The 16284-nt window shown below is 43.4% G+C and overlaps 1 protein-coding gene across 2 annotated transcripts; it reads right to left on the reverse strand.

The window, feature by feature from the left end:
- Positions 1 to 1143: 1143 nt before the first annotated feature.
- MSANTD4 (Myb/SANT DNA binding domain containing 4 with coiled-coils) lies at positions 1144 to 15601 on the reverse strand. Of its 2 annotated transcripts, XM_077808681.1 has the most exons (4): positions 15483 to 15601; positions 9100 to 9188; positions 4538 to 5186; positions 1144 to 1882 (listed from the first exon to the last, which is right to left on the reverse strand). In XM_077808681.1, exons 3-4 carry the CDS (start codon positions 5009 to 5011, stop codon positions 1307 to 1309), a joined length of 1050 nt encoding a protein of 349 aa, XP_077664807.1. In that variant the 5' UTR covers positions 5012 to 5186; positions 9100 to 9188; positions 15483 to 15601; the 3' UTR covers positions 1144 to 1306. The 2 variants fall into 2 exon arrangements, with proteins under 2 accessions (XP_077664807.1, XP_077664812.1); XM_077808686.1 differs by lacking the exon at positions 9100 to 9188 and having other exon boundaries at positions 15483 to 15588.
- Between the last annotated feature and the right edge of the window lie 683 nt (positions 15602 to 16284).

Raw genomic sequence — 16284 nt, forward strand, 5'->3', positions numbered from 1 at the left:
CCAGGAAATGGTGGAGGTGGCAGCCATGATTGTGAAACTCACTCCAGTAGCTGATGTCTGTTCTTTCCATCTGTTCTTCTCTTTGTTATTTCCTTACTTTCCCTCAGAAATCTCTTTAAGGACCCAAAAAGGGAGTGATGGATGGAATAGCCCATCCCTCCATTATTTTGTCTACCAATTAGACCTAATATCTGATATACCAAGTTTGACTCATTAACTTCCGGCTCCACATCTCCTGTTTTTAACAAGCATAATTTCAACAATTTCTTTGAATCATATCAATGTAGCCTTTTAGTTTAGACTAATTCTGTCTCCCTTTTGTACCCCCATCAACATTTGTTATTATAGGTTATTGTAACATCTTATGAACTGTTATATACTTTTTAGTTGAACTCACTATTTGGGTAAATTTGTTGGTCCAATTGAGACTACCAGCAAGTGAGCTAATTGTGGTTTGTTCTTTTGCAACCTGCATAACTGTGGGCTAAGAAATAGACTAAATCTATTAAGTTATTCCACAGAGTCACCCCACAGCAATCAGATGATAATTACTTTCTGCCACTAGGAGTCTCCATTAGATTCAGAATGGTAATCTGGAAGTACAAAACTGCACAGCATTGCTACTTCATTGACCCATCCATCAGTCCAGTTTTTATTTAGATACAGTTGCTATGTGACTGTCTAATACACAGACTCCAACTAGGCAGAATACTACCTTCTCTTTAGCCTTTCTGGCCACTAGAGGGCAGGACAATAAACCCATGTGTATTGAAATTAACTTGCACTTCATTAATTCTCAGAACTTCTTTGCATTTTGAAAACGTGTTTATAAAGTAAAGAAAATTAAATTAAATGTAATTATCACCTCATGTAGTTTGCTTTGTGTAAAAAATAAATATTTAATGTTTGGGCTATCTTCAGTACCATTTCTTCACAATATATGCAGATTTGACAGTTTCCATACTTTTAAGGTAACACTGTTATAACCGTGGAAAGATACAGCTGTCTTGATCCTTAATGTGCTTGTATGAACAGGACACCAAACTATACAATACAATACTGGATGCAAGAGAACATAACACTTGCTTCTGCTACATTGAAAAGCAGTTTCACACATAAGTTCCATTTATGTAGGCATACTGATTTACCAAACACCATTCCTTTTCATTTTTTATTTTTTTAGTTTAACATCAACATTAAATTTTGGACAGAAGAAATTTAAACCTCTAGGACAGTTTCTGTATTAAGAAAAAACTACTTATATTTGAACATCAAAACACTATTAATGAAACCTTAGCCAAGAAGTTCACTGCAAGTGACCCTCTCGCTGAATTCGAAGGCGTTCTTTCTCCACTTGTAAACGTTCCTTCTCAATCTGCAGCTTCTCAGATTCATATTTTAAAAACTGCAGCCTCTCTTTCTCCAATTGCAAACGTTCCTTTTCGAGTTTTAATTTTTCAGTTTCTAGATCCAGAGGCTGTAAAATGGGTTTTTCCACCTGGGTGATGTCATTTTCCAGGGCAGGTTTTTCAGCACGCAGGGCCTCTAGCCTCAGTTTCTCCCGCTCAATCTGGATCCGCTCCTTCTCCAGTTGAAGTCTCTCATGCTCCAGGCCTACATGCCGTAATCGCTCCTTTTCGATCTGCAGGCGCTCTTTCTCTACTTGTAGTCTTTCAGCTTCAATATCCAGCCGCTGTTTCTCCAGCTCTAGTTTTTGTTTCTCCAGGTTTATGAGCAAATGAGAGTCCTCGTAGGCTAGCCGGGCTTGAGCAGAGCTCAGATTTCCAAACTCTTCAATGTGGGTGAAATCAGGTAGGTCACTTTCCTTTTTGGAATCTGGCAAAACTGATGACAAAATTTCCTCCTCTTCCTCAATAGGAAACTGTTGGGAGGAATGAGAAACACAATTATTTCATGTACCTCTTTATACCATATTGAGCCAGTTACCCCCATGCAACCTCACTGAAAATAGAGCACACTTCTGTTGTTTCTAGTGATATCTCAGAAGTTATTCCAGACATTCATTTCACTTGTTCCCTAGACAATTTGTGTGTTAAACTCAAACCCTGAGTTTTCTGCTGTTACAAAGGCATAGCTTATTTGATTAGCAACAAACTCACATGTGGTCATGAAACACACAAGACAATTTCTTCAGTACACCCCTACTGTAAAGATGCAGAAAAATCGGCTGTTTATTCTGCAAAGCTTTGTTTAAAAACAGGTTGTGGATTTTTTTAAAAATTTTACTTAGATGATCTAAAAGAATTTTCATATTTACTGCAAGAGAACGAGGGTTAATAAGCAGGCATTATTTTTAGTTTTCATACAGGTTCCATGATAGGCACCTAGGACATTCTAGGAATTTCTTTTGACCAATTATTTAACATATGAATTGGAACTGTAAGCTATTCAGTTATGTAACATAACATTGCTTTAACTAATGCTGTAAAGGTTCCATCACTAAAAACAGTTTGATGTTGTGTTTTATTTGAGATCTGCGGCCTTTTTTCTCACATTTTCCTGTGATGGGGTGTCCACCCCACATAGGAATAGATGGGGTTAAGGTGGCCAGGTAGGCCTATTAACTCCATAGGCTGCACCTAGAGGAAAAGCCAGGGAGCAGGAATTGATTGCAAGCAGGCTCAGTTGGAAAAGAACAGGCAGGGCCTATAAAGCCAGGAAGCTGCCAGCAGACAAGGGCTGCTGGGAAAGGGCAGTCACTCCCTTGAAAGGAGGACGTGGTTTTGGAACTGGTACACCCAGAGTAAGGAGGGGAACCAGGAGTTGTAGGAATCAGTCCAAGAAGCAGCAGTGAGGGCTAGGAGAGGAAAGCCTAGAACTGCTGGGTGTATGGTCGCTGGATTGAAACCCAGAGTAGTGGGCAGGCCTGGGTTCCCCTACCAGCCACTGACGGCATTGTATAGACTGGTAGGGCAGTGAATGGGAAGACTGTCTGGGTCACTGTGGGAGTCACAGAGAATTGAAGGACTGTACCCCAGAAGGGGGGAAACAATGAGTGACTTAGCAGGAGGGCTGAGTCATGAAGAGGACGCTGTGGTTCCTGGGAAAAGAGAGGTGCTGCAGACCTGGGAGAGAGACGGTGTTATGGCATGCGATGACGGAAAGGGGCGTAGCCCTTAAGAGCTAATCCAGAGTGACCAGGAGGAGGTGCCAGACAAGCAGTGATCGTGCACCCCGTGACAGTTCCCAGCACTTCAAATTGTGCTAAATGGGGACAAGAACAAGATTTGTTTAACTGATCCTTTAGTTATTTTTATTCTCTCTTTTACACACTCTGGCTCGAAGCCCTGGGTACAGAGGGACCTTGGGTGTAGCAATACTGGCGTGGTTCCACAGGCCTGGGGGGACTCTAAAAGTTCATGGAGGGGGTATATACCTGTGTGCTACAGAACCATGCTACATAAGTGGTCACTGTGCCCCAGTAAACATGGGGTTTTGGGTTCAGGTGGGGACCAAGTCTGCGAAGGAGCAGCACCAAGGCCAGTGGATCCAGGACAAATGTGGATTTACTGGCTATTCCTCTAGTGCAGGAGGAACTCAGAAACTGTGGGGGTAATTCAGCCTTATTGTTGCAATAGTGGTCACAAAACAGTTCCAATGTCACCCTAGCTTAGGAGAAAAATTCTTTCCCATCCTGCATATCTCCCACACCTCTACTTGGCACCCTTCCTAACTGTTCAAGCCATGCATTGGGTACAGGATTTGCCCATAAATCAATTTTTTTCTCATGGCACCTAAAGTTAAAAAAAGAAGAAATCTGCCTCGTTTGGGAACGTAAGGAACAGTATCTCCCCGGACCTGTATTCAACATGACCCTACAAAAATCAGATGGAATTATTGGAATTCCATCTGATTGACAGTCTCAGAACTGGCAAGATCACTCCCACCCTCCTCCTCTTCTCCCCATGCTACTGCTCTATAGATTTCATTGCTGAATGGTGGGATGCTGCCTATTAGGAGTTTGATACCAGTTGTAAAATCAACCAACCATTTCCCTTTCCCAGTTCATCTCTCCTCTCCAGCAGGATTGTGTTATCATAGGTGACACGAGGACTGCTTTCTCATCCTTGTCTCCAGTTGGAAGTGGTTGGATTGTGAAAGAGATGGGTTACTCCTCCACCTATTCTAGTGTATGTGCAGGGATGTGGATAGGAGAAATACTAAGCTAACTCCTCCTTCAGTCCACATGGATACTGCATCTGTTTGAAATAAATTAAGTCCATGGGAGAAAGGAAAAGGGAAAACAGAGGCATAAATATATTTAGAAGATTACTGAATACATGTATATTTAATAAAAAAAACCCAAGACTGTATGCAGACGTGTAGGTTGCTGGATTTTGAATATCATTCATATAACAACAGAGCTTGTCACAGGGGATTCTCTAATTCACACAATCAGACTGTCTTGGGAAATTATAATATAGAGGAGTACTAGTCACAAGTGTGGAGAAAGTCCCCAAGCTGGAGTGAAGAGAATGGCCATATTGAACACAACTACAGTACACTAACTACTTACTTCAAAATTCTGTGGATCCTCCTCCTCCTCCTCTTCCACCTTGATTTCTGTTAAAGATCCACTGGCTTCTCTGAAGTCTGTGATATTTAGCCATTCAAAACTGTTTTCATTTGTAAATCCCATTTTCTCATCCATCTCTTCATTAACAGAGTCATCTAAATCGGATGATGGAAGGTGAAACCCAGTGCCTACCAGTTTGATGTTTGCATTCAGACGCTTTCTCTTCATGAGTGCTCTCCAATCAAGGTATCGCCTTTTCACTTCTGTCCCTGTTCTTTGCTCTCCTTCACCTACAGCATTCACACACTCTGCTATTTCCTCCCAAGCCTTTCGTTTCATCTCATTAATTGTTGTATTAAGCTGCTTGGAAAAAAGTACCTCTTTCCTTTTTCTAATTTCTTTAAGGAGTGTTTGAGTTTCTTGAACGCTAAAATTGCTTTTTCTTTTTCTTTTTAATTGTTTCATTTTTTCCATCTTTAAATCTAATAATTGTTACTGCAGCTGACTAAAGAGATAATATGAGAGTATTCAGTTTATTTATTTATGCAAATATGATTTAAAAAACAATCACAAAGTGGCCCTCAGTTCTTCAGGTAGTGAGTTTTCTCATTGCTTGGTCATCTTTCTATTTGCCAGGCTTGTTAAGATCCTAAGGAGGAAAGAACAAATAATATAAATCTCAAAGATATTTAGTGATATTTTCATTTAATGAAACTGACTCCTAAATCAACACTGCTAAAGAATCTATATGCTGAACTGATCATTCTTCTATCTGATAGATTAAATCAATTTTTAAAAAATGTTTGGAATATAGAGTAGCTATAAATAAGCCTCTCTGATCTCACATGAATTATAAATCCATCAATTTATATCGGTCTCACACACTGTTCAGATTGAGTTGATATTTCCATTATAAAAATGTGGCTATTTTCCTTTGGCTTTTACAATTTTGCGATTTTAAATTTGCTCCAACCTGAAACTTGACATATAAGTCTCATCTTGAGTTGTCTAAAGTGGCTAAAATTGGTAAGCCATTTCTTCAGAGATGTAAAATATCTGAGTGAGAGACATTTCTCAGATGACTTTAAAAAGTTATTTCTACCTAAAAAACAGTTTCATTTTAAAAGCTGAGGTTTTGGAGGCACTTACTATTTCTGAGCCATTGTATTAACAATAGAACAATTAGAATAGTTCCATTGACACATCGAAAATAGTATTTGCCATTTCAAAAATCTTCTTGAATTAAAATTTTCTTAATACAGAAAATACGTATAGGAAGAAATCCCTACAAACTCAAAGGTACAACCCCCTTCCTTCAACCTTTCCTCCCCTGGGCCTCTGCCACTCTTACCAGCAACAACCCATGTCAGAATATTGTTAGACTAAAAACAAATCAGAAATTCAGGCAAGCATTGGCTCAAGAGCAATTTTCCCCAGGGCAAACATTCAATTTAGAAATAACTATGTGTCACGGAGTGTGGGGGAGTCCAGGGCCTGCACCCTTCTTCCTGGGATTCACTGAGACACTCAGCCAGCCAGTAAAACAGAAGTTTTATTGGACAACAGGAACACAGTCCAAAACAGAGGTTGTGGGTACAACCAAGACCCCTCAGTCAAGTCCTTCTGGGGGAGCAGGAAGCTTAGACCCCAGCCCTGGGGTTCCCTGCGTCCTTCACCCAGCACCAAACTGAAACTAACCCCCCCCCCAGCAGGCTCCCTTCTGCAGCCTGTGTTCACATTCCTGGGCAGAGGTGTTACCTCCTCCTCCCCCTCCTGGCTCAGGTGACAGGCTCTCAGGTCTCCCATCCCCAGGGCACATTCCCAGGTCAACACTCCCCCCTCCCTGCTGCGTCACATCCTCACACTATGGTAACTGTATTTCTTATATAAGTTATATTTTACTTGTATGATAACAGGATTTTGCTTCTTAAAAACACATCTGCTTATTGTGAATTCCCATTTACAAACATTTCCTCAGCCACTAATTGTGGTTCTGGAAGAAGAATCATAACAGGAGAAATAAGTAACAGGAATTGATGAACTTTCAAAGAAAACTGACACTCTTATTAGCACTCTCTGGTAATAAGAAAGAAGACAAAAGAAAGAAGACTATGTTAATGCAAACTAGATAACTTGTAGATCACGCCTGCAATCTCCACCCCAGAGAGTTAGAACACAACATTCTAGTTCGCGCTGCAATTTACACCATTATAGTCCAAACTATGGGGCTATGTAGACGCAGCTTTAGAACATGACTGATTGTAACTGGTTCACTCACAAACATTTGCATGTCAAACAACATCTTTCAGTCCTGGCATTTAAAGATGCTGATACCTCACTGACTACTTTGAAAAACTTTGTATTTAGAAATAATTCTATTTCTCTTTCACAGAAATATGTAATTCTTTTCTCTTATTAACATATTACCGTATATATTTTCCCCCATTAAGAGTTGATTAATTCTTTGTGTTTTCTCTCCACCAGAAGTCATTATACTTTGCAATATCATGATGGCCATGAATAAAAGATGACTTCTGGTTAGGAATGAAAAGCAGGAACATATAAAGATGAAACAAATATTTTTTCAAATATAAGTGTGATTCATGACAGATAACTAAGAAAAAAGACAGAAAATGTACTGTGCAAGGAAAAGAAGGTAAGAAGTGTTTCAAAGCTGTACAAAGCTGTAAGTGGAATATGGATTTTAATAGTAAAATTAACATTAACTAATTTGGGTCATTTGAATCCAGCTGATAGATGTTGATACTTAGAGTAAGGAACAGAAAATGGATAATTGAGACTGCCTGAACCACAGTGTTTTAGTGATTTCTCATTAGAGCTACAAGAGCCTATCATATATATGTATGTGTGTGTCTATATTTACATATATGCAAATACACTGGCTTTGTCTTATATAGGAGAATGTATTTGCATAGGAATTAGGAAATGGAAAACAATTTCACAGAGAATAAAGATACATCAGAATGGACAACTGTATAATGGTAATGTGGGTTGCAGTCTTGAGGGTGAGGGTGTATGATGGGGTGTACTCCCACACCAGACCTGAGAGAGCTGCATTAGGCCCATCAGGCTCAATCAGCCAAATTAGTGTCAAACGAGAGAGATTTAGGCTGTGTGACGAGCCTTGATTAGAAAGAAGCTCACCTGTGAGGGAACAGGTGGGGACTTCTATAAAACCAGGAGGCTGACAATAGAGTAGGGGTGCAGCAGGCAGGAAGCCTGTAGTCTCTCTTCCCAGAGAGAAGGGAGGGATAGGAATCCCTGAGACATTGTAGGCCTGAGAGAAAGGGGTCTTCTGACTAGGAGGACTGGAGAAAAACAGTAGGAAATAGTCCAGGGGCTAGAGCAGGAAAATGGGTGCAGTCACAGACCTTAATCTTTTGCTACAGGGTCCTGCATTGGAACCCTGAGTAGAGGGTGGGCCTGGGTCCCTCTACCAACCACTGCAGAGTGGTACTGCTTGGGGCAGTGAGTTAGAAGACCACCTGGGTCACTGCAGGAGTGACAGGGTCAGGGCAGCAGAAATGAGGACTGCCTGATGCTGCTTGAACAGAAAGACTTCTAAAGGGGAATCACAAAGTGAGCGGGTTGGAGGGCTGAGTCACAAAGCAGCTGTGGCCACAACTCTGTGAACAAGAGGTGAGCTGCAGATGCTGGAAGAGAAGGAAGGGGGCACTGAACTGGGCAGAGCTAATCTCTAAAAGTGCCTGAAGTGGGTACGACCAGCCGTGAACAAACCGCCCAATGACAGGCAGCAACACCGTGTTATTACTGTAGATGCAGAGTGAAATAAAATTATATTGGAACATTTTATCTTATCTTTAAGGTTTTTTCCTAACCTTTAGTATTTCACCTCATGAGCCTACCATGAATAGATACTAGTGCTAGAGGGAAGCACTATATTTGGTTCTAACTGGCAGTAAATCAATGTATTTAGTACCTGCTGTTCCTTCTCCAATCCAAATTACAGTGTAATCACCTCTCCTTTTGGCTTCCAGCAATTGATTTTCATGACCTATTCATCAAACACTATGTTTAGCCTGTGAAAGTTTTGTAATTTAAAAAAAAAAAAAAAATCATCGAGCAACTTAATTATCCAGAAAAGTTGCTGATTAGAACTAAACAGTTCAGTCAACTTTTAGACGTTCAATTGTATTTGTCATCTTGTTGAAAAATGTTAGATTCAGCTGAAATCCTGGGGCCAAGTACTCTTCTATTATACTGGTGTAATTCCACTTAAATCACTGGAATTGGAAAAGTGTATTTTGATTGATGCTGGCCTTGTATCTCTAAGCATTGGCAATAGTTTCCAGTGGGCAGGTTTCTTTATGATTACAAGAACTTTAAGGTTATACAGTTACATCCAGGCTTTAACACCAACTTCAAATTTGAAGAAAACACTTGTTTCTTCTTATGAGAACAAATTCTTTTAGTTTTTTCATTGTGATTTAGAGATAGCAAACCTGACTTGGTCTTTTAGCAAAAAACAAATCCTATTCGTGTGAAATTCTTGAAAACAGCATAGATTTCAAAAGATTTACCTAAGTATGACCATACTGGCTCAGACCAATGGTTCATCTAGCCCAGTATTCTGTCTTCTGACAGGTTTCAGAGTAGCAGCCGTGTTAGTCTGTATCCGCAAAAAGAAAAGGAATACTTGTGGCACCTTAGAGACTAACAAATTTATTTGAGCATAAGCTTTCATGAGGGAATGAACAAAACAGGGCAATTTATTGAGTGACCCATCCCCTGTCATCCAGTTCCAGCACCTGGCAGTCAGAGGCTTCGGGATACCCAGAGCAAGGGGTTGCATCTCTGACCATCTTGGCTAAGAGCCACTGGTGAACCTATCCTCCATGAATTTATCTAATTTGTTTTTGAACCCCAATCGCTGGCAACGAGTTACAAAGGCTGGCTGTGCATTGCGTGAAGAACTACTTCCTTATGTTTTTTTTAAACCTGCTGTCTGTTAATTTCATTGGGTGATGCCTGGTTTTTGTGTTATGCGAAGTGGTAAAATACAATTCCTTATTCACTTTCTCCACACCATTCAAGATTTTATATACATCTATCATATCCTCCCTTAGTTGTCTCTTTTGTAAGATGAAAGAACCACTCTTTTTAATCTCTCCTCATACGGAAGCTGTTCCATACCCCTAATCATTTTAGTTGCCCTTCTCTGTACTACTTTCTCAATTCTAATATAGCCTTTTTGAGATGGGGTGACCAGATCTGCATGCAGTATTAGTTGCTCTTCAAATTCCTTTTTGGCCTGCCTAATTACAATTTTATACTTGACTTGCCAGAGTTTATGCTCCTTTCTGTTTTCCTTAGTAGGAAAGGCCTTCCAATGGACTTCCAATCTTAAAATGATGTATTTTTGTCTCTAACCACCTTTTACTCTATTATTTAGCCTTGGTGGCATTTTTTTGGTCCTCTTACTGTTTTGTTGGTGGGAGGGGGAGGGTGTTATTTGTGGTATACATTTAGTTTGAGATGCTATTATGGTGTTTTTAAAAAGTTTCCATGCCGCTTGCAGGCATTTCACTCTTGTGACTATTCCTTTTAATATCCATTTAACTAGCTTTCTCATTTTTGTTTAGTTCTCCTTTTTGAATTTAAATGCTACTGTAGTGGGTTTCTTTGGCATTTTCTCTCCTACAAGGATTTTAAATTTAATTATATTATGGTTATTATCACTGAACAGTTCAGCTAAATTCACTTTTTGAACCAGATCCTGTGCACTACTTAAGACTAAATCAAGAATTGCCTCTCCCCTTGTGGGTTCGAGGACTAACTGCTGCAAGAAGCAATCATTAATGATGTCTAGAAATTTTCTCTCTGCATCCCAACCTGAGGTACATACCTAGTCAATATGGGGATAGTTTAAATCCCACATATTATTAGGTTTTCTTTTTTGGTAGCCTGGCTAATCTCCCTGAGCATTTCACAGTTCCATCACCATCATGGTGGTTGGTAGTATATTCCTACTGCTACACACTTATCATTCAAGCATGGAATTTATATCCATAGAGATTCTATGGTACAGTTTGATTCATTTACTATATTTGACTATATGCTTTCTTTCACATATAGTGCCACTCCCCTACTAGCACAACCTACTCTGTCATTCCTAAATATTTTGTACCCTGGAATTACTGTGCCCCATTATCATTGTTACACCAAATTTCTGTGATGCCCATTATATCAATAGCATCATGTAATTCCAGGCACTCAAGTCCACCCATCCTAGTATTTAGACTTCTAGCACTTGTATACAAGCACTTATAAAATTTGTTAATATTTAGTTGTCTGCCTTCATGTGATGTAATTAAGTGGGACTCTTTTTTTGTTTGACGGTTTCTCTGAAGTTCCTATCTGTACTCCATAAACGTATATCATCTCCTTTTTACTAGGATATAGAGCATCCCCTTTTATAAATCCTCCCCTAAAGGATGTTGCTGTCTGAACCATGTACTCCACTGCACCTGTCAGCTTTCCCCTGGCCCTTAGTTTAAACACTCCTCTATGACATTTTAAATTTTACATGCCAGCAATCTGGTTCCGTTTTGGTTTAGGTGGAGCCCATCCTTCCTGTTTGGGCTCCTCCTTCTCCCAAAGGTTCCCTAGTTCCCAATAAACCTAAATCCCCTTCTGAAAACCATCATCTCATCCACACATTGAGACTGCAGTTTAGGCTTGTCTAACTGGCCCTGCATGTGAATCATAGAATATCAGGGTTGGAAGGGACCTCAGGAGGTCATCTAGTCCAACCCCCTGCTCAAAGCAGGACCAATCCCCAACTAAATCAAAATAACTGGAAATACTTTGGAAAATGCTATTATGAAGGTCCTGGGCTTTAATCTCTTACCTACCACCCTAAATATGGCCTTTGAGAGCGCTCTCTGACTTTTCCCTATGTCATTGGTACCTACATGTACCACAACCACCTGCTCCTCCCCAGCACTGCACATAAGTCTATCTAGACGTCTTGAGAGGTACACCATGTCAGACAATTCACCATGTGGTTCTCCTGGTAATCAAATCCAACTATCAATATTTCTAATAATGGAATCCCCCATTATTATTACCTCTCCTCCTAATAACAGGGGTCCCATTCCCCAGAGGGGTATCTGCACTGATGATACCGGGACATCATCTGGAAGGAGGGTCCTAACTATAGGATTGTTTTTCTCTGCTTCAGTTTGATGTTCTCCTTCCCGGAGGCTCTCATCCTCCTCAACAGCACAAAGGCTGTCAGACTTGTGCTGGGACCACTCTACTGTGTCCTGGTAAGTCTCCTCTATGGATTTCTCTGTCTCCCTTAGCTCCTCCAGTTCAGCCACTCTGGTCTCAAGAACTCATACTCAGTCCCTGAGGGCCACGAGTTGATTGCACTGAATGCACACATGCCACCTGCCCACAAGACAGGTAATCATACAAGATGCATTCAGTGCAATAAACTGGATAGCCCCCACTCTGCTGCTGGATTTCTGCCTTTATTTTTACTCTTGCAGAGAGTTTGTTTGTTTGTTCTTTCGGGGCCTTATTGGCCTAAGTTTAGATAATATTTGTTAGTTGTATCTGGCTCTCATGTTCCTTCTCTAAATTTCCTCACAAAACTCCATTTGCTAGCTCCTCTGCTTACTTAGGAGCTGGACTTTTAAACCCCAGTTCTCCCTAGTTAACCCTGCCCCCTTGTCAATGGATCCTATAGGAAAGGCTACATTTTAGTCATGGGTATTTTTAGTACAAGTCATGGACAGGTCATGGGCAGTAAACAAAAGTTCATGGCCCATGACCTATCTATGTCTTGTACTATATACCCCTAACTAAAACTTGGGCAGGGGGATGCTCTGGGAAGGCGGGCCGGGGTGCTCAGGCAGGGCAGTCCAGGGGGCACTGCAGGTGCTGGGGTGGGCGGCAGCACGCAGCCCAGGTCCCCTGCTGGTGCTGGGGTGGGAGGGTTGGCAGGGCTGGCAGGCTCCCTACCCAGCTCTGCGCAGCTCCCCGGAAGCGGCCAGCATGTCTCTGCAGATCCTGGGGAAAGGAAAGGCCAGGGGGGCACCGGGTGCTCCCCCACCACAAGCGCTGGCTCCGCAGCTCTCATTGGCTGGGAATTGCAGCCAGTGGGAGCTGCGGGGGCAGTGCCTGCAAGTAGGGGCAGCGCCTGCAAGCAGGGGCAGCGCGCAGAGCCCCATGGCCCCTCCAACATAGGGGCTGCAAAGACATGCCAGCCGCTTCCGGGGAGCCGCCCTCGAGGTAAGCACCACCACACACACCAAACCCGTGCCCCAGCCCTGAGCCCCCTCCCACAACCAAACTACTACTGATGCTGCTGGGGGTGAGGGGAAGGTGGCCAAAGACTGCCCCAGCAGTGGCCGGAACGGAGCCAGCCGAACCACCCACTGCAGAAGTTACAGAGGTTACAGTATCCGTGATTTCCGTGACCTCTGTGACAGACATGCAGCCTTACCTATTGGGATTAGGAAAGAAAGAATGGCAGGCTAGAGTCTCATTAGGAAGCTCTGTACCTTGCCTATCAGGCCACTAGGGTCAGCACAAAGCCCCCTGAACAGACCACACTATAAACCATATAAGAATAACAATTGTGGTATTCCAGACTTACAATTTATTAAGGGCTAGATCCTGCAAACTGCTGAGTCCTCTGTCCCTGATCTAGCAAAGCAATTAAGCACATGAGTAGTCTTGCTGAAGTCAAAAAACTACTGTGTCTGAAGTTAACCATGTACTTAAGTGCTTTGCTGGATCAAAGATAGATGGTACATAAAGATGCAGCTAGACAGTTTCCTTACTAACTTCCCAATTCCAGCTATTCCTTTCCTGGACAGGGTTTTCCTTTTTATACAGACTTTTTTCCCAGCATGCCTTTCTGGGGTTAGCTCTTTATATTTGGCAGAGCCAAACAACTGCAAGCCTAAAGACATTTAAAAATTAGTAGCTGCTGGTTGCAGCTCCCTCTCTTCTAACTGGTAAGTATGTGTTACCTTTTCCCCTAGTTTTGCATTTCATATTGCTGAGGAGATGGTATATTTTCACAAGAACTATTTTCTTTATTAATAACTTGTCCTAATCTTGTTAATTTACAGAGTGTATCTGACTGATCTAACTTTTCATTAATTCCACTGTCATATAACATCACTCTGGATTTCATACACTAATCATAGTGCTTGAAACTATAATGGTGTTCTCAAAGTTCTGGTTTGTTGTGATGGTTGTTGCCCCTACAGAAAAGCACTTTATTGAGCACACAAAACTATCTGCATAAAGTATTTAAGAGACAAAAATGGTGGTACCCCAGAAAATGTCCATAGTCTAGCTAGATGTAGAGAAAACATAACCACCATATTTCAAAATGTATTTTACAAAAGCTGCTGACTGGTACAGTACGTGTAAGAATTTTGCTTTCATGGAAGAAGTGGGTTGGCTGTGGCAGGATGTGCATATTTACAGTTACTGCCAGTCATGAGTTCAACACCTCAGAGGTCATCAATGGTTTTGAAGGAGGACTCTAAAGTAAGGCAATGACACTTGCTGAATGCACCAAGTTGGGAAGAAGGGAAGCTCATTCAGAAGAAAGCTGCTGGGGCAGATTAGAGAAATGATAAAGGATTTGTGATGGCTGAAGTAGACAAATATGACAGAATGATATAACACAAGAGTGCATGAAAAGAAAAGAAATTCAAAGCATTTCACGGGAAAAGATCTGTATTTTGTGTCCATGTGCTTACGTGGTGCCTAGCACCATATTATAAGTGCCTATAGGGGCTCCAACTCTCACTCTTATGCAGCATTCCCAATCCCAAGCATTCAAAAATCATGGGTTAGGCCCCCCCAAATCATGAGTTGGCTTAAAATTAAATTTAAAAAATAATGCATTTGGAGTTCTATCTATTTGCCTTCTGGCTTTTGAAATTTTAGGGTTCATGATTTTCAATCTCTACAACCATAAGGAGTAGAAACTTATTTTTTTTAAATAAAAGTTGAGATTTTGGAGTAATATCATGAAGTTAGGATTTTAAGGAAAAAAAATCAAATATCCTAAGCCTCATGATAAAATCGTGAGAGACCGCAACACTGCCTTTGGAACAAACTATTGTTTGTTTTATAGTAACAGCTAGAGGCCCTGCTCAGGGAAGATCACGATCAGGCTGAAACGGTCATTGTGGACGTATGTAAAGGAAAGGCAATCCCTGCTCCACGGAGTTTAATTTTGGCATGAGACAAGTAATGGAGAGAACAATCGCAATTTGGCAGGAAGAACAAGCTAGTGAAGAACGAGCAAAGCAGCAGGAGCAGAGCTGAGGACATGGCCAGCCAGCCTAGTTCCCACGAGACGGATTCACCGGCCAGAATCCGCCCCGCGCGGGGCTGCAGCCAGTGCTGTACGAGGAAGGGACCAGGACTGCTCCGCAGCCGGAAGGGGAAGGAGAGAGTTTCTCCTGCCAACAGAGGGAGGCTGCGTGGGGCAGGCCGGGTTATGGCTCACAGATGGGAAGGGAGACCCCGGCCGGCTCCAGCCCGGTCCTGTGTTAAGTGAGCCAAGCGGTGGGGGCGGGGGTACCTCCAGAGAGGAGCCCCCGGTCCCTGAGCTCGGTAGGGGGCTGTGTCCCCCCGCGCAAGTGGAGCTGAGTTAACGGGGGGAGCAGACGCGAATGGACCCCTCAGCCCCACCAGGGGCGCTGGGGTTACCGGGGGTGGGGGGCTGGACCCCTCTCACCTCCACGCGGGACCTGGCCGGGGGTGAGTGCGCTACAAAGAGGCAAAGGCTGTTAAGGCCCCCGGGCAGCGGAACCTGCGGGGGGGGGGGGGGGGCTCCTGTCCCGCGCCGCGTCAGTGAGGGGAGCCGCCCGCCGCCCCAGCCCGACCCTGGAGTCCCCAGGGAGCAGCGCGAACTACTCACCGGCGCCCAGCACTCCCCTTCGGTCGGCTCACCGGCCCTTTAACAGCCCCCCGTCTCCCATTGGAGAACCCGTGGCGGCGGGTGAACCGCCCGCTGGGGGAGGCTGGCCCCCGCCCAAGGCCCCGCCCCCGCCGGAATCTCCTCGCCCCTGGCGGGCGACGCGCCCAGGGGCACCCTCCGGGGGGCGGGTCAGCGGCGCGTGGCCCCCCCCCCTTTCCCGCCCCTGCACAGAGCGGGTGGACGAGCCAGCGGCGCGCGGCTCCTTGCCCGCGTCCCCGAGCGCAGAGCAAGCGGGCGGCGCGAGGCCCCGCGCCGCCCCCGAACTTGAGGGCGGGGTGGGGGTGCGCCCCTCCAGCCCGTTCAAGCAGAGGGCGGGCGGCCCCAGCGCCCCAGATGGAGTACCAGAAACTCCGCCCTAGGCACTTGCTACTTAGGGTGTGCTGAGCATGCTCACAAACTGAGCATGTTCAGTGACATCTGCTGAAGCCGCTGCCCTTCGCGCTGCTTTTACTTGGCATAAGATTCTGCGAGTGCTTTTTCCAGTAGTTAAAAAGGGGCAAATCAGAGGAGAGAGGTGGCCGGGATCTGATCAGTCACTGCACCTCCTCTTTGTTTGATGTAACCTACTGAGGTGCTGCAGGAGACTTAATTCAGTGACAGCAGGGACTTCCCTATATCCCCCCCGAATTTCCCCAACATTCCCCCCTGGTCAACTGGTTACATGCAGTGTTGCCAATTTAGTGGTTGGTTGGAAATGTGAATTGAAACATTAATACACACTTTAAAAGCATATATAGTGTAT

The sequence above is a fragment of the Eretmochelys imbricata genome, chromosome 1 (assembly GCF_965152235.1).
Source record: "Eretmochelys imbricata isolate rEreImb1 chromosome 1, rEreImb1.hap1, whole genome shotgun sequence".
Lineage (NCBI taxonomy): Eukaryota > Metazoa > Chordata > Testudines > Cheloniidae > Eretmochelys > Eretmochelys imbricata.